General features: G+C 36.2%; 1 protein-coding gene across 1 annotated transcript in view; it reads left to right on the forward strand.

Moving 5' to 3' along the window:
* The window catches only part of LOC106630780 (uncharacterized), a 73,199-nt gene that overhangs the window by 19,923 nt on the left and 35,031 nt on the right, over nucleotides 1–18,245 (forward strand). The window contains exons 5-18 of the mRNA XM_074546159.1: nucleotides 8,655–8,850; nucleotides 9,724–9,860; nucleotides 10,154–10,248; nucleotides 11,287–11,395; nucleotides 12,019–12,045; nucleotides 12,409–12,444; nucleotides 13,213–13,257; nucleotides 14,215–14,256; nucleotides 14,415–14,456; nucleotides 14,961–14,993; nucleotides 15,672–15,707; nucleotides 16,337–16,375; nucleotides 17,009–17,026; nucleotides 17,566–17,601. Coding sequence (XP_074402260.1) covers nucleotides 8,655–8,850; nucleotides 9,724–9,860; nucleotides 10,154–10,248; nucleotides 11,287–11,395; nucleotides 12,019–12,045; nucleotides 12,409–12,444; nucleotides 13,213–13,257; nucleotides 14,215–14,256; nucleotides 14,415–14,456; nucleotides 14,961–14,993; nucleotides 15,672–15,707; nucleotides 16,337–16,375; nucleotides 17,009–17,026; nucleotides 17,566–17,601 — 891 coding nt within the window. The remainder of the gene's footprint in view (nucleotides 1–8,654; nucleotides 8,851–9,723; nucleotides 9,861–10,153; nucleotides 10,249–11,286; nucleotides 11,396–12,018; nucleotides 12,046–12,408; nucleotides 12,445–13,212; nucleotides 13,258–14,214; nucleotides 14,257–14,414; nucleotides 14,457–14,960; nucleotides 14,994–15,671; nucleotides 15,708–16,336; nucleotides 16,376–17,008; nucleotides 17,027–17,565; nucleotides 17,602–18,245) is intronic.

Raw genomic sequence — 18,245 nt, forward strand, 5'->3', positions numbered from 1 at the left:
GGTGAAAATAAAATACAATCTTGTAGATAAGCAAGAGCCCTAATGAAAAAGTAAGAAAGCCGGGGATCATGCTCAGCCTGACTCTGACCTGGGCTGATGAATTTTCTTCTTCCAGTCAAGGTTAGGGTGGAAGATGATACTTATGAAACCTTAAAGATGCTGGCCTATGCAGAGAAAGGGGTTGAGTGAACTTTTTAGGGAGTGTCACTGAGTGCTGACAAGGACTGACGCATACCCTGAGTGGCAGCAGACTTTCTATATGACCTTGGCCGAGTCACTTAATCCCTCTGTGCCTTGGTTTCCTCATCTGCAGAATGGGGTGTCAACAGCAATACTTCCCTGCCTCACAGGGAGCTGTTTGTGAGGTGTGTTCAGAGACAAACAGGAAGAATGCAGTGGAAGTGTTACTATTTGTTACTGGAAACCTGTACAATATCAAATACCTTGTTGGTCATGTCCTGGAAAATACATTATTAACTGGCTTTTTCTTGGGAGTTGGATATTATTGGAAACCACATGAGCCCATCATACCTTCCCTCTTCACCCTGCATCCTTTCTGCTCTCCAGTAGTTGTGCACAAGTAGTGCTCAACTCTTCCCATAAAAAGTATGCTTCTTTCTAGGATGACAGGTTTTTGGCTTCTGTAAATGATGAAACTGGGACTACCCAAATCTACAGTCACATTCTCGTACCTAAGAACATCCTGTATAGATTGACACAAAGATAAGTAGTCTACTTAACCTTTAGTCACACTTTTGAAGGAGTTAATAGCAATTGTTTAAAGTTGATTTTGAATTCCAAAGGAGTGTTCACTAGTAAGGACATCTCCCTCTTGGCCTGAGAGATTGAAAGAAACTCTTAGAAGCTGCAGCTCTATGTATATAAATAACAGATCCATGGCCTTTTTGATCACACAGTGATGCAGGTCTCATGGGTATCTGTTACAGACATGCAATAATCTCCCAAATTAGTCAAAATTCAGTTAGCCTAAGCAGCCAACATTTTTCAGTGACTGGGTGTACACCAGCAAAGGGAGTTTATACAATCCAGTGTTGTATCCTATATCTGTGCTGCTTTTGACCCAGTACTGTTGGACTGGCAGAAGCTCTAGAGCTGAGCTTCATGTCTGAGTCCCAGCTGCTCACTCATGAGTGGACCATACAGGCATAGATGTGCACTGCCTTAACCCCACTGTGCAGAATTCTTTAGGCCACAGGGACTTAGAAATAGCCTGTAAACATATTTCAGTGGTACTTGAAGTGTTCTGGATCTATAAATACAAATTACAGTCAAAGAATTTTTTAGTAATACCAGTAGGCAATGCGTGTAAGAGAGACCATTTATCTTCTCCATGACTGGGAAAACAGGGAATTTTCATTTTTAGTATTATGGCTCCAGTTTTCTCATGGACTGCATATCTTGGTAGCAGGATCCCTCTAGTATCATTTCTTCCATTCCATTCACATGTTTAGGTTTACTTAAATCTGAATGTAGAGTCTGGTAAATCACTAACAAATGGTAGTCACTGTGGCTTATATGAAGTATTGCATATGTTTGCAGCCACACCCAGGCACTCACCTTAAAAGCACATAGGGACAATAGCACTTGTTAGCTTGCACAATGCATGAGATAATGTGATGCAATGTTCATCATGTCATTGCTCTTGTATGTGCTGTTCATGTCAGGTGTTAATCCTGAGCAGCACGTAAGTGCATGGCACCCATCAGCCCTGCACAGTCTTGTTCACCCTCATCTCTGCTGGGGCACAAAAGGTTTGGTAGAAGTAATCCATCTGATCACTCCCTTTCTACTCTTATGTCAAGTCAAGGCAAAACTGTTATTTGCTCACTAATTCTCATGTAAGGCTTCCAGTGACTTCATCTATCTAGGACTTTGAGGGTGTGAACCATTTTGTTATTTATAGAATTACTTCTTTTTTACACAGATGTTGGCAGGGTTTAAATCAGACAGGAAAAGTGCTAACATGATTGAAGACAAGAAATTAAAGACAACATTTTTTAGTATGTAGGAAAGGATGATTCTCATATCTTTTTTTCACTAGAAAAATGTGTTTTTCTGAATTTTTAGAGAGTTGAATGTTTATCAAGAAGACATTTAACATATTTCCTTGGGAGAGCAAAATATACTATGTAAATTTTATTTGGTTTTACAATTTTTAAACTTTTTTTTTCAGAAGAAAACACCATATTTATATCTAGAGTTATTTTGAGCAATATGTAATATTAGCGTATGATATGTTGATGTCTTTTCAAGATGGGAATCTATTTATTGAGCATAGGAAGCAAAATGTTCCTTTATAAATAAAAAGTGTAGCAATATTTTAAGTCCTTGGAAACAGGATGTAAATATTGACATGCTAGTATAAGGCAGGAGACATGCTGGCTCTGAAGGAAGACTGAATAAATGTATCTTTGCATTTAATCATTATTTACATAGCTGTTAAGAATCCTTACCACTAAATTTAGACTAGAATGTTTTTGAAAATAACTCCTGTTGAGTACTCTAGAGTTATACACAAAAAGTGTACAATTGTAACATCCTCTTATCAAACTAATACTGTAAACTGAGAAAGCTGCTTTAATTCGGAGATGAAATGTAGAATATTACAGAAATTTCTCAAATTGTGAAAATAGATGTCAGGAGAACACATTTAATTTCTGTCATTTGTAGGGATTATTCTTGACCTTCCCTGTTTAAGCAAGGAGGAAACAAAGAAAAGGACAGGGAGAGCTTGGGAAGACACCTGGCACTTAAGAGGAGTCAAGGATGTTCAGAAATAGTTGTGATTTTTTCAGAACTATGAAGAATAGTGCTTGGAAGAAATGGAGCTTCTTTCCCTCCCTTTCCATTCACTTTTCCATAGGGTCAGTTTGGAGTACTTACAAAAGACACAGATTGTTATAAACTCAGCTCTTCATATCTGTAAGAGCACTTGTTATGTACATTTTCTCTGAGATCATTTTGGAGCAGCTACTGTTACAACATTCATTGTGTCCAGCACATGTGAGGCATCTGAGCAAAGAGTTTGCAAATTCTCCTGCCCAGGCCAAGACTCAGGAGTGGATCTATTGCCTGTGGGAAACATCAAAGCGGTTTGAGAAGGATACCAGACCCTGATGAAAATAGCATAATCTATTTTACCATGTTATTTATGTATGTATGTTTGCTTTAGCTGAAGGTTTTTGGGCTTTCTAAGATTTCCAGCTGCAACATAAATGGCCAGATTAAAAATAATCTTTGGCTCAGTTGGTGCAGCGAGCAAGCAGAAAGCTGTTGAGTCATGAAAGTGGTTGGAGGTCCTGATGTCAGTGAGGAAGAAGGAAGTGGGCTGCTTACTCTGATATGTTTTAAACAGCTTTTAGTAGAAACAAGGTAGTACTGGAAAGGGTTTGCAGTCCTTTATTCAAGAAGACAGTCTTTTGCTTATATGAGTAGCTGGCTTCCCCTGCGTCCACCATGTACCCTTTAAAATTTTCACCCGCTGCCTAGGAGATATCCCCTTCCTTCCAGTGTTCTGGGCTCTGGCCTCTCTGCCATGCTCCCTGGCTTCCTCCTAAAATGAATTGGCCAACTGTTGGTGGGACAAATTGAACATGATTATTTGAAAGAAAGACCAGCTAACTCCGTAAGGCCTGCATACAATCAGAGATCTAAAAAAAGAGGCTAATATTCCCACGGGAATTTGCATTGAAGGCATTCCAAGCACCAGGGAATTCCATGGGCACACGGTGTAGTGTTGCTCTGCACAGGAGTTTCAGTACATAGCAAACTTTGTAATCATGGTTTCACTAGAGTCGGGAGTTTACCACTTGTTCAACTAGTATTTAAATTATGATCTCAAAATTTTCCTTTCCCATGTGTAGACCTGAAAAAGACTTTATTTTTTAAACTGGCATTTCAGAGTACAGGTAAATTAATACATAATCAGTCTCCTCTGTTTGATTCAGTGGGAATACTGTCCCTTTGAAATAAACTTCCAGCAGAGTGTTGTGTAAGAGGGACGCAAGTTTACAGCTCTCACATTGTAAACTAATGGTCTGAGTCTTTACCAGCTTATTCATAGTAGTATTTTATTAGTGCTACAGCCAACAAAAGCATATTGCTTGTGTTATCTATGCTTCTTTATAACCATATTACCAAGATTACAGCAATTCATTGCCTGACATTTATCTATCTGACTGTCAAATCAAATATTCATGGCGTGCTCACTGCTGCTCAAAGTAGCCTGGAGAGACAGTTCTAATCCCTCTGGTAACCTCTCAGTGTCTTCTAACTGGTTGTGAAGGAGGTCTTGCATTATGCATTTGCAAGATCTCATCTCTTTGGTTATGTGTTTCTGGTGTGAGCACTTGTCATTCCTTTAGTGTGTAATTTATTTGATGGTGTTACTGGTATGCTATTGCATTTGTGGTGTGCAGCATGATTTTGTATTGCTATTTATAACATTAGTATTAATGGTAAGTTTGGTGGTATAGTAAGAGAAGAAAGATTATGATCTCCTTCCCAATGGATACCAGCAGATAGGAAATAAGGCATTTCATAATGGAACAATATAAATAAAATGCTACTCATTAAAGGCAATTAACTGAAAGAGAATACAGTTAGTTAAACGCACTGAATCTTAAAAATAGTTAATTTTCTTAAAATGCTGTGAGCATTTTGATTTCAAATACATTTTAAATGAACAAATATTAAGGAATTGAAGAAGGATCTTATGAACAGTCTTTGTGTTAAAGGATTTCCATTAAGCAAAGACTCATAGATTCACAGAATTCTATGGCTAAATAGGAATGTCTGTCGTGTTGCTAAGGTCCTTGAAAATGTCCAGAGGAAGCCAACAAAGGGCTGAAAGTAATGTCCTGCTAGGAGCACCAAAGAATTTTGGGCTTGTCTAATTTGGAGAAAGGGAGGCTGAGGGGTGACCTCACTGACCTCCACAATTTCCTGAGAAGGGGAAGTGGAGAGGGAGGTGCTGATGTCTCCCTGGTGTCCAGTACAGAACGTGTGGGAATGGTTCAAAGCTGCTCTGGGGGAGGTTCAGAGTGGACATCAGGAAGCATTTCTTTACTGAGAGGTTGGTCATGCACTGTAACAGGTTTCCTAGGGAGGTGGTCAAAGCCCCAGGCCCATCAGTATTTCAGAGGCATTTGGACAGGCATGAATTAGACAAATTAGATCCCATCCAACTGAAAATATTCTATTCTATTTTATGTCATTCACCTTTTGGACTTCTCCCAGTCTCTGGTAGAGACCTTGTGAAAATCTTCTGAAGAGTAAGAAAAATGTTAGTTTTGAGTGCAGGTCAGTTGCAATAACTTCAGGTTCTTCCCACAATGTGCATGAGGAGAAACAACCTAATTAACTCTTTGCTCTGAGAAAATGCTTGGAAATATGACAATCATTAGGACTTTCCGAGTCTTTTCCAACTGTGAGAAGGGAGTAGAAAATAAAACAGCAGCAGCAGAATACTCTGTGGTAGCAGATTAATAAGACCAATATAGAATCTTTTACTGGAATTGTTATGAAATATTAGTAAGGGGTTTTTGTATAGCATAATTCTTTTGATTTTAGTCGACATACTGGTTTAGGCTACCAGCCTTCAGAAGCCCTGCCAGTGCCAGATGCCTCGATAAAGGTCAGAGGGGCGTGACTCACCTGTGAGGAGGGTGTTGTCACCGCCAGCTCTGGGCAGGACAGTCCCACCTGTGGTGTCCCAATTTCCAGGTAGGATGCACAGCCAGCCCTGATTGGCCGCGCTGGCTCCCACCTCGGCACGGATTGGCCGAGCCCTCCTCCTCCTCTGTCTCATCTTCCTGGGCACCGGCACTGCCCGGCTGCAGCTCCTCCGCACTGACCACAGAGCCACCGGAGGATGCCCACGCATCAGCACTTGGTCGATAAGGTGTGTTGCTGGGGATGTGGTGGACAGGGTGCACACTAACTGGTGATGCTTATTCTCAAGGGCTAAAGAATTGTGTCTGTGGCTCATCAGGAGCATCTAGGAGAAGGAGAAAGATACTCATAAAAAATGGGAACAGAAAGGGGTATACAGGAGCTAGTCTTAAACTGTTGGCAGGATGGACTTGCAAGGACTGTGTTTTACAAATTATGGAGAGGTATTTATCATATTCGTTAAATGCTCTATATTTAAAAGCTTTTTAAACAGCTTTTGTCTCTATTTAGAAGTTTGCCCAAGGCTTTGGAGGAGCAAACCACCAAAGTGACTCTTCCCAAGTCAAGTAGACTTTGAATGCAGTAGCTAACTAGCAGGGATTTAATTGTTGGCCCGAAGACATATTAGAATAAATATGGAATAGGATTCTTAAGGTAGCAGCTCAGGTGTTGAAAAGGTGAGGGCCACATAGACTCATAGGGAGAAAGGTTTGAATCTGTGATGAAAAAATAATGATAATTTTTCCATCAGATGAAAGAGCTGAGGATATAGTTAATTTTTCATCATTATATCCAATTAGAAGTTTGCAGATAACATTTATTTGCCAGAATTCTCTATGCTTCCCTTTTATAAATATTTAATTTTTGGTTTTTTACATGTTGCACAGAGAAAATGTAAAATATGTAATGCAAGGTAACATGATTGCATGGATTATATATTGGAACTCAGAGCTCATAGAAGTTTTCTGCCTCAAGTCTGGACTTGGAGTTTTTTAAGATGCTAATATCTCTCTTTCTCATCTAAAAGCTAGTTCCAAAAGATGACATGATGAGACTCTTAGAATACCTCTTGAACTATTAAATCAGAGAGCTGATGCAAAGAGAAGGCATCTCAGCCACGTTTCAACTTGTTGTACTTGTATTTCTGGCTCTTTTCTAGCAAGAAAAAGAGGAAATATTTCAAACTGGCTTTCTTTCATGGCCGAGTGCAGTTCCAGACAATTTTCCAATCCTAGCTAAACTAGGACTTTGCGCTTTGAAATGGAACATCTAATTAGAAACGGACTTTTTTTTTTCCATCTCTCCATGAGTCAGACAGAGATTTCAACAACACATAGGCTGGTTCATATTAAATCACTGTTTACCACATCTGTTGATATAATAGCACCCACATGCTGTATTTAAAACTTAATTAGAGGTGGGCCACGTCAAAATCGTCACAAGAGATTGGATAACCGCGCCCAGCGTGCTGATACCAAAACATGATGCTCACAGGATCCCATTAGAGTGACACTTTGATGAGGCTTTGGAGAGGTGCAGCCTTCACCTGCTTTAAAGACGTGATAACTTGCATCTATCACTTTCCTGGTTGGTGCTCTGAGTAGTTGTGACACCTTGCAAACCTTCATCATCCTACTTGGAAAGCTTTCAGCATTTCACAGTCACCTGTTTTATTATTTGTTGACTCAGTGGCTTTTAAAAAAGTTGTTGAAGTTCAGAGTTAAGTACATGAATGTTCAGTGTTGTGTATTTTTCCCCTGCTTCCAGATGCTTCTGTTACTTATTTCATTACACATACAAAACCAAATGATCTTACACAGTTCTGCATGAATTATGATACACGGGTAGATGGTACAAATTGAACATATCTCTTACATTGTGTTTGAAATGCTTTAAAAAATCTCAAGTAAATATCTCAGTTCTTTCTGTTGCTGTCTGTTGTGTCACATGAGGCAATCCTGCAGCAGACAGCATGTAAAATAGCATTATTAAAGACTTCTGGAGATTGAACAGCTGTATCAGCAATATTGTAGCTGGAAGAGTGAGTTGTTCATAGGGTGTAATGGCCTTTTAAGTATGTAGTGCTTATTATTCAGTGCCAGTTGAATATTTAGATTTTGAACATGGGCTGAAAAATCTGATATTAAACACCTGAGAATACTTTTGGAAAATGTTTCCTTTCTTTCTTGGAAATAGTTTGCCATCATTGCAAGTGAACTATAAAGAAAATACATTTTTTCTTCCTGGACAGTCCTGGAAAATTGGACTTCAGTCTTGTCTCTTAGTTATTTTTTGTGAATTTCTGTACTGGTTATAGTTTCTTTACTGATTATAGTAATTCTTTACTAATAGGAAGCATGCAGTAGTTATTTAGTATTTTTAAAATGTTTAGAAGTTCCAGAGGACTTTGCAGAAATCTTTTGTTAAGTCCTTCAGGAAACAAATATTTGAAAATCTTTAAGAGTACTCCAGGGCATTTAACTAGATTTCTTGACTGTCACTTGAAAGTGAGAGTAGGGAAAGCAGTCAAAGAAGAGCATGCTGATCATGGTTATATCTACAGTTTGAGAGAGCAAGGATTCCCTCTGAGATATTGCATAGCCAAGGAGCTGAGCTAAATCTGCCAGTGCAACAAGGAGGAACTTTGCTTGAAGGACTTTTCTAGTTCAAAGGTGTAATGCAGCAGACATGACTGTTAATGGATTGCTGACCTGAAAATTTAAACTCCCTTTAATAATTCTGTATTTTTAAATTATTATATTTGTGTCTCTTATTGCACTTTTCTGACAGCGTATATAAGTATTTTATTGTTATTTTTTTTCTTCAAAATACATGAATGCAAAGAAAGAGCAGCTTTCTAGGCCTGCTTTGTTTCTTGTCCTGGAGAAAAGCTGATATTTGCCAATTAGGCAACTACTTAAAGAAGTAACTATGATCTGAATTGTCTTTTCGTTCCACAGATGAGGAGACACTCCTGCTTTGTTTTTTTGTTCTGTGGGATATTTTTGCCTGGAATCCTTGGTTTTCCACAGACAAATACTTCAATTGATTGTGATTCTCTGTTGCCAAACTATGAAGTTGAACCACAGACATCTGCCCCGCCATATATTATTGCTGTATCTTTTGATAACTTTGAGCCAGGAAATGAAGTCCAAGGTAAACAATCTGAATGATATAAAATCTTTGTCCATGACTTCCAGAATTACCAATCTTCATAAAAATCCCCCCTTTTCCCTCCCAGTTTAGATAATTTATTTTTTAACTTCAATCTTGTTCATATATACCTGAGATACTATATTTTATGTTTTATGTCTATATGGACATACTTGTATAGCTGAACATGCATTCTTTCTTTTTTCTTTATCTAATAAATATATCTTAACTTTATGCTGTAATTTTTGTGGCAAAATTAAAATTGAGTGGGACAGCTAGCCAAACTGGACTAATAATTAGTTGCTTGTTAACTTTGTATTTGATTATTTGCTGTTGAATCAGGCCTCTGCAATACAAAGGGATCCTACTCATTAGTTCTTCACACACTGTCATCCTACAGGAAAATAGACATTCAGGATGCAGTATGGCACTACTTAAGAGTGATACATTTTGAGTCACCCTTCTAAGAGCTGCATCCCAGATTTTATCACATTGCAGGAGGTGGAGCTATTGTGGCTTAAACCCTCTTTTTGTTTTCCTAATCCCAAATTGCTCTCTGGATGGAGCACCTTCACAGCAGGGCCCCTGCTCTTTTGGTAGAGCAGAATTCCTTTTGAAATTGTCAGTAAATCATTAATTCCATGTTACTTTACAGAGAAGCACCTTTCCAAAATTTTTCCTTTACCTTTATTGTCATTCCCCTTACAATTAAGAAAGGTGTTTTAAATCGTACAGGGCTTAAAGTGATTTTTGCACTGTGCAGAATTCTGCACAATGCAATCTTGTGCCTTGGAGTGAAGCAAATTGCATGGTAAACGTTTAGGCAGTTTTGGTGGTATATGAAATTTACCTTTCTCAAAATGCCTCTTTTCACAGTAACTCTAGAAGCACTTGGAGATGCTGGGTTTAAAGGATTTAATCTACAAGCTCGAGAAATAGATGGAGATGTTCCTGTTGGTACTTTTAAAATTACAGATCCAAACACTAAAGGCTTGGAGTGCCATAACATGACGGTATGTGTGTGGTCTTTGGAATACTTACTGGAGCTTGCATTTCTTTAAAATAATAGAAGTAAGGATCATTTTTATACAGCAAAGCTATTTCTTCAGTAGAGTTTAAAAGGTTAGGTTTTCTCAAGAACTTCATCTATCCTTTATATGTGATATGAACCTAATATAGAAATTCACTGGCTCCCTGTAGCAGGACATCAGTGTTACTTATTGTAGTAGAGACAGTTTCTGTAATAATATAGCTAAAAATCACTCTTACATCTTATATAATTATATGTATTTCTTTTTAATTGCAGAATTCAGCAGTGAGTAATGCCAATTCAGATGTGAAACAGAAGGTTACAACAACATGGGTTGCTCCACATGATATTAGAGGAGAGCTTCAATTTATGTAAATAGTTGTTTTTCTTTTTTTTTTCTTTGCCTTGAAATTTTCCTTCTGTATTGAGATAGACCTGTGATGCTGTTTGAGATATCCTTGTCCAACTTATTTTTTTCATAGTTAGCCATAACTTCACACTATGTTCATTAAATTATTTCCATTTCAAAATATAGTTGTAATAGTTAATATCCAAAAGATCTTAATAACTGTAAATAATTCCAGTAAGCATAATGTAATTAATGGATCTCAAGTAGCCATTTTTTACATTTTCAATTCTTTAATTACAACAGCAACAAAATATGAATGTAACTCCTTCCCTGAAAAAATGAAATTCAGACCTATTCAGTGATACCTTTCTTCATTTTGAACAGTGGTAGTATAGTCATTTGATGTAAATTCTTCTAATATAAATTTTAAAATAAATGTATGACCTATGAACTAACTTCTGAAAACATGAGAAGACATATTTAGCCTACTTTTAATGCTTCATTTCTTGTAGATGTGAACCTTGTAAAAACATCACCTACTCTAACAAATGCATGCTTGAAGTATATTGGAAAATACCTAAACATTCAATAGTTTGTATTGTTTGAAGTGCAGATTTATGATAGGGCCACCTTTGCCTCGCTTCATTAAAACTTGAGGAATACCAAGAGCAGGCAAAAGAATACAAAGCCACAGTTGTTTCCACTCATTATTGCCATGAGAATCAGTTCACCACCATAGATGCAGATTGTCAGAGTGTGTGGGACAATTCCTATGGACATTTGAGCCAATGCTCCTCACTGGTGTCAGAGCTTCTTCAAACAGTGTCTATCCCTCTTCTGCTTGTTCTCAGCATCTGTTTGAGTTATCTTCAAAGTAATAATTATGCTGGATGATAATACAAGCCACTAGAAGGAAAAGTATTCTGTGAAACTTGCACTGTATGCACTTAAAACCAGGACACAACGGATATTCTTGGCTGGGGGCAAAGGGGGACAAGAGTCTATTAGTATTTTATAATTAAATACACTGATAGAAAATAAATTATTTTGTTTCCTCTAGTGCAACTGTTGTTCAAAATCTAGAGAACTTTTGGGTTGGAATTCAAAGCAAAACTCTCACACCTACGCTTTCTGAGTCAGTTAATGCAACAGGAAAAAGCAAAAGGAAGGTATGTTTTAGTGTATCTGAATGATAGAAATTAATACAGTAATTAAAGTATCTTTGGCTTGATACAAGATATACACTTGTTGTCATTTAGTCCTTAACTAAGGCAAAACCATTAGATTTTTTCAAAAATTTCCTTTTAACTGCCTAATCCTCTTATAAAAATGATGAAAAATACAGTTAATACTCTTTTTCTCTACAGAAATGAAATCAATCAAAACAATCCATGTCTTAAAGCAAAAAAAAAAAAAAAAGAAGAAAATAGAATTGGTTATAGAACTGTACTGTACTTCTGATGTACAGTGCTGTTCTTAACTGCTGCCTCAGCCCCTGGGAGCTGTAACTGTAGCATCTTCTTGAAAGGAGTTGGTAACATTTTTTTTTGCCAAGAATTATGCTTTCTTGAAACATATTAAACATTGGCAGCTCAAGTAAAGTCTCCTCAAATCTACTGTATTGGACTGCAGCAGCAGTGATTTGTGTGAACTTGTGATGTAACCAAGAGTGAACACCTGTCTTAAATCTCTCACTTCACCAAATGTATTATCTGTTTCCTACAATAAACGGCTTTTTTTTCCCCCAGTGAATAATTTGGTAATGCTTCCTCTTTTGTTTTTTTCCCCACAGCTTATGATAGAATTAGAATGTAACAAGGTAAGAGCAAGTTTTCTTCAATTTCCCAACTTCCAATTACCTCAGTTTTAGAGTTCTTCTTCTAGTCCAGTTGTTTTATGCTTGTAGCATGAAGATTCTATTGTACCATTCAAATTACTTTCCTAGCAAGATGTCATTTATGCTTTCATTTTTTTATTCAGTTTTGAATGTATTTTTATTTTGAATTAGTTAACATCAGTTTGCAAATGAGATTGTTAAAATGTGTAATGTACTGTCAGCAATTAAAAACTTGATTTCTTCACTCAGACCATCAATGTGAATTTGGTTGATTTCCTGTTTAAAATAATTTGATATCTTTACATCAGTCAATAAACAGTAACTGGAACCTGTATTCTCTTGCAGCGTGGAGGGACTTACTCAACAGGCCGATGCATCATGGTAATTATTCCTTCTCCAAAGACATTGGCACACTACTAACTGCCCAAGATCTCAAGGCCTAGTCAAAAGTTACTTCTAGACATGTCTTTATCCCCCTTGTAACTCAATTTAATTTTCTTTTTGTTAGTTTATCTTTTTTGATTAAAAATCCAAACATATATAAAGACCTGTCAGCCTTGTTACCATCTCCTTCTGCAGATTCTCTCTGCTAATCTATAGTAGCTCTATAATAGAAGTTTTCTTTTTTCTCTTTTCACTCTTTATTCTTAGTGTGTTCTTGCTCTTCAAGATCATTATTTACTTGCCTTCTGCAAATCATGATCTAGATATAAAATATAGCTATTTGATTTTTTTTCCTTTGAAAACTTTCACTGGCAGCTCAGTGAAGAAGCCTCTTTTCCTTCTTTGCTTTTTTACAGCAAATATGTTAATGATTACATAGTCACGTTAGTAAAAAGCTTTCATCTGCTTTTTAATGATTGTGCTGGTGTAGATCTCCTCAATGATGGACATCAAGTGTGCAAGGTCAAATAAAAAGGATGCAAGCAGCAGAATTATGTTATTTATTACAGCTGGATTGGCACAGTGTTGATTATTTGTCTTGAAAGAGCTTTGAAATAATTTTATTAGTATCGGTGGAATGAAGTAATAGAAAACTACTTTGTGGGTTCTTCCTTTTCCCACCAAGTAGAACTTTGTTTCCTGAAAATCACTTTTTTAAAATAATTTTTCAGCAAGATAGTAAATACCAGTCTGGTTTCTTTTCAGGTTGGACCTTCCGGTTCCTCTCAGAGCAGCTATTCAGGCAGTCAGGTATGAGTCCCAAATTCCAGCATTTGTGTGTTTTCCTTCAGTAACCTTGAATGACTAAAATTCTATAACATTTACTGTGCTGAAATATCTTCTTTGCTAGTTAGCCCATAATGGCAGAGGTGTCTATCAGCAAACAGTGTGTTTGTACCTGGGCTAAGTTCACTGCCTCCACTCTCTTTTACTCAATGGGTTGCTCCAGTTTAATGTTTGTATTGCTTTTAGTACTGGACTATATTTGCAGTTGAACATTTGGGGCTATCACTGTCTAGTTAGCCTTTTAAAACTTCTGGGGTATGCATGTCTGCATTGTCACCACTTTCACTTCATTCATCGCAGCAATGTATGCTTGGTTTTTAGTTGATTATCTCCCCTACCATTAATATGAATTAATATGAGTTTCTCTTCAACTCTTAGATACTTTCTGGTGAATCTCCAGTTTTTTGAATATCAAGGACATATTTCTTACTATTTTCTAATGGTTATATAAATTAGTGAATTATTTGATAATATTCCATTTCTTCAATGTTTACTGCTTGTAATGAATTACCATATACAGAGAAATACGAATTAGTTTGACACATATGCTAAAACCTGGTTTTCTTCCTTTTATTTTTTTAATATCTAATACATATTCTTTTGTAAGAGTTGAGTTTCTCATCTTGTCATATAACTACTTGAAGTTATTTTTTTTTAGTAATATTTTAAATGACCAGTGACAAAGCTGATGAAACTTATATGAAATACAGATGAAGTCTCACACTATATTAAAATCATTATATAGGCAGAGCCAGTGAACTGGTAACCTCATTACTAGTTTATCCCTTGCTTGCATATACTCATTGTCAGCTGCACTGCTTTTCATGCCATAAATAGCATGGCATTGGGCTTTTTCTCTCTTGCCCCTTTGACCCTTTGAGTTTTTTATATGGAAATGATTGACTTCTGTTTTTATTTCAGGGTGGAGTAGTCTACACAATAAGCAAGAGTGGATGTGGCCCTGTAAGCACTATTTTTTCATTTTCTTTTTGTCCCCTGCACAACTATATTCATAGAAACTCCCAGCTTTCAATGACATTATTTAAACAATATTCATATGGGAGTCTCTGCTACAAATAGAAAATACTGATGAAAAATAACTGGTTTATTTTTTGTCTTAGGGAGGTGCTGCTGGTGCATATGGCATACATGCCTGCAGAGATGTAAGCTGATTATATATGTTTTTGCTGACTGTTTCCTACTATGCTTCTTAACTCATCTCCTTACTGAAAATTGCATTTGATTCTGTTCTCTAGAGCTACTGAATTCTTCCTAAATATGTTCAGGATAATACTGTTAACTTGAGGTATTATTCTGAAATTAAATCCCAAAATTAAAAGATGTTACACTGCCAGTTCAAAGCCTAATAATTTATGTTTTAAGGTGTATGTGTACACATAGTTGATACATAATATCACCTAGTAGAAACTCTTAATTTGCTTCCCTACTACAATGTCAGAATTCTTACTGTGTAATGCTTTTTATCAGGTAAAATTATTTTCTTTGGATATTTTGGAATATTATTAGGGGTTCTTTACAGTCTTTGCATATTAATTCTTTAACTAGTTTCTCTTGTCCATCTCATTTATTTCTTTTTCACATGAAAACTAATTAATAATTAGCAAATTATTGTATAAATAAATACCTGATTTATATTTTTATTTCAGAGTGCATCCAGCAGTGGTATTAGTTATGGCCAGGTAACTGTATTTTCCAATATGTTTTTAGCTTCCTAAGGTATTCAAAAATGAAGCAGTTATGCCCAAATTTACCGAGCAATAATTAGATTTGTGGAAGGGGATAAAGGAAAACTCTCTTCAAATGATTTAGTAATGATCATACCTGGAAAGAACTTCATCAGATGAATGACATAGTTGGTGTTTGTTGCTGTATCCTTACTTCTATTTTCCACCAAAATCAATTATATTTATTCTATAAATGGACACCAGTTACTTTTACTATGCTTTCCCAAAAGTCAGTGCTTTGTTTGATGGTTACTAAGAATTAAAAGGTTTGGGCTTTTTTTTGTTTTGGGTTAGTGTTTTGGACGAAAGTGTAAGAGTTTAATATCAGTTTTTTCCTACTGATAGATTTTTTTTCCCTACAAACAAACTTCCAATTTGATGAAACATTTGCAGCATTTATACAGTACTTACTCTGTAAAATTAGCAAAATAATTGGACTTTTTCAAAACATTTTCAAGTAGTTGATTTATTGCAGCTGTTAATTTATTAACTGCCAATACATTAATTTTCTTCTGATTTTACTTTTTTTGGTACTTCACGACTATCATATTAGTATGATATTCTTGTGGAAAATAGTGCTGTAGTTAATTTGCCATACATTTAAGTAACAAATAAATTCTGTATTTTTTACAGTCTGTCCCTTCAAGCAGTTCAGATTCCAGTAAGAAGGTAAGCACTCCTGTTCAAAGAGAAAAATTCTTCGTTATAACTTGGCATGGCTTCTGTTATTTCAGTCAAGAGTTTTCAAGGCTTTAATCCAGATTGATTCATATATTTGGTTTGGTTCTTAAGGCTGAGAGAGCTTCTAATGAGAAAACGTTAACACAGCAGAAGATACAATTATTGCATTAGGCTATTTCAAGGTTTTTTGAATGAACTCAGTATCAAGATTTTTTTTATTTTACAGCATAATACTGAATAGAGACAAAATAAATTGATGTTCTAGTTTGAGGTGGAAAGTTGAGGATCAAAAAAGGGCCCACAGTACAGGCAAGTAGATATGGTACAGGGCAGGAAATCCTGCTTCTGCCTCTACACCTGTGTCATTGTGGGGTTTGGGGCAAATTGTTTATCTGCTTATACTCTTGTGTAAACTATGTATAAATGGTTTGAAGAGTAATTATTTTTTTTTTAAATCAATTTTTTTTAAACGTCATTTTATGAAAGGGACCTTTCATAGCATTATTATCAGAGTTTGTAAATTTACACATTTTAGTATTCTTCATTTTTCTGACATATTTAGCAATATATAAATAATCTTTATGGTAAGTAAATAGCTTCCTCTGGTTTCTCTATAGGTAGTGGTCGTTGCCAACAGCAACCCTTTCCCACCTGTGGTAAGCTGTTTTTCTCTACACACTTTCCCTACAAATAACTTTGACCCAAAAACTTTCAAATATCATATTTTTAATTTTAAGAAATATTCCTGGAGACAATTTTTGGCATGCAGGATTTACCCTATGTGTATAGCTATCTTCAGGGAAGATGTGTTACAAGATAGGTACAAACCTCATGGTTCTGTGATTGCTGTTAATACTTGCAGGGACAATGGATTAGCTGCAGACACCAGGTCTCTCCATCTATGCAGTCTCTGTGTTCCCACATAATTTTGATTTTGTGCTTCTATTGCAAACTTTCTTCTGTAAGTTTACTTCCATTCTCACTTTTAAATTATTACATTTCCACTCTGCTTACTTGGAACTAAAAGTAAGTTTAGCCTTCAGGTGCTTGAAATGAATTTTTATAATGTAGTATTTTATATATGTTGAATTTCTAATAGAACATGTTGTTCTTACTTGAATAAATGTTAAGATGCATTTATTCATGCCATCCTTTTTATATCATTCTTTCACATTCCACTATGTATTGCATCTGAAATATAAGGGCCCCTTTTCCCTTTCTCTGCTGCAATATTCTGTTTGGGCAAGCCCTTGTGCAAAATAATGAAAGATTTTTCTGTTTCTTTGCAGCGTCACACCTTCCCTCAGGTAAGAATACTTTTTCTTTTGATTACTATAGGATCATTATAGTTCTTATGGGATCAAACCAGTTGTCTCAGGATGGTGTGTGCTACTCTCTCACATTTGTCCCTCATGCCTCAGAATTCAGCAAAAAATGCCTGGATGAAGAAGATCTGTATGTGTTGATGTATGTGCAGTGACAGTGAGACAGATTGGAGGGGTGATGATGTCTCAGCTTCCCTCCCCACATTTGGAAACCCCAAGCTGACTGCTAGTGCAGAAAGGTGGAGCTCATAACCTGTGCTCTGCCGCTTTCCACAGAAGATGTAAGAGTAGAAAATTACTTAGTAGGGTCAGTCTGCCTCCCCAAACCTTGAGAATTGAGAATAAATTAGCTTAATGCAAGGTGTTTAGAACTGGTACACAGTAGGTCGCACATACAACCTTTCCCTTTATTCTCACAAACTAAATACTTCACATTAATATTATCTGTTTAAGTGTATTGCATTAAACAAAACAATTAAATGTGCTTTATTATGTTTCTTTGTTTCTGGATTTTTTTTCAGAGTTTGGGAAGCTCTGCTACAAGGATCATAGTTCAGGTAGACTTTTTTTCTCAATTACACTTGAATTTTTAATGAAGATTTACCTTAGTAAACTAAGTAATAATTCCTCTCTTAGGGAACACATAAGTGTGGGTAACTTAGAGATATCTTAGATGTCCACAAACTACAGTGGTGGGTTAGGGCATTTCTGTGACTACAGCAAGAGGGATATCTTAGCTGGTTGGTGAATAAAGACTATTGCAGCTGTTTTCTACACATAAAAATTTTAAAACCTCTGTATGCAAATTCCATTGTGCTCTCAAAATTGGCAGAATTTGACCATCTCAATCTGCTCAGGAAGGAGGATGGAATTCCAGAACTAAAGCTTGAGTGTTACTCGGTATAAAATCAAATATAAATTGCAACCTGCACAGTTCTGTTTTTATTTAAACAGTCCGTTTTTTAATGGAAACACCCAGCTCAGAATTACATTTTTAAAATCCTACTGTTAATGCACAGGTGAACTGTTGTGTTTGTAATGTTGTTTCTTGATAACCAGGCACTTGAAAAATTGATTGCAGTTTAATCTCACTACGAGCATGATTATAAAGTGTTATGAATATCATTCAGACATATTTTTCTGTGTTCTTTGTCATTTTAGCATCCATCCCTTTGTTAATGCCTAGTCAGTCCATTAGATG

Source organism: Zonotrichia albicollis, chromosome 8 (genome assembly GCF_047830755.1).
Source record: "Zonotrichia albicollis isolate bZonAlb1 chromosome 8, bZonAlb1.hap1, whole genome shotgun sequence".
Lineage (NCBI taxonomy): Eukaryota > Metazoa > Chordata > Aves > Passeriformes > Passerellidae > Zonotrichia > Zonotrichia albicollis.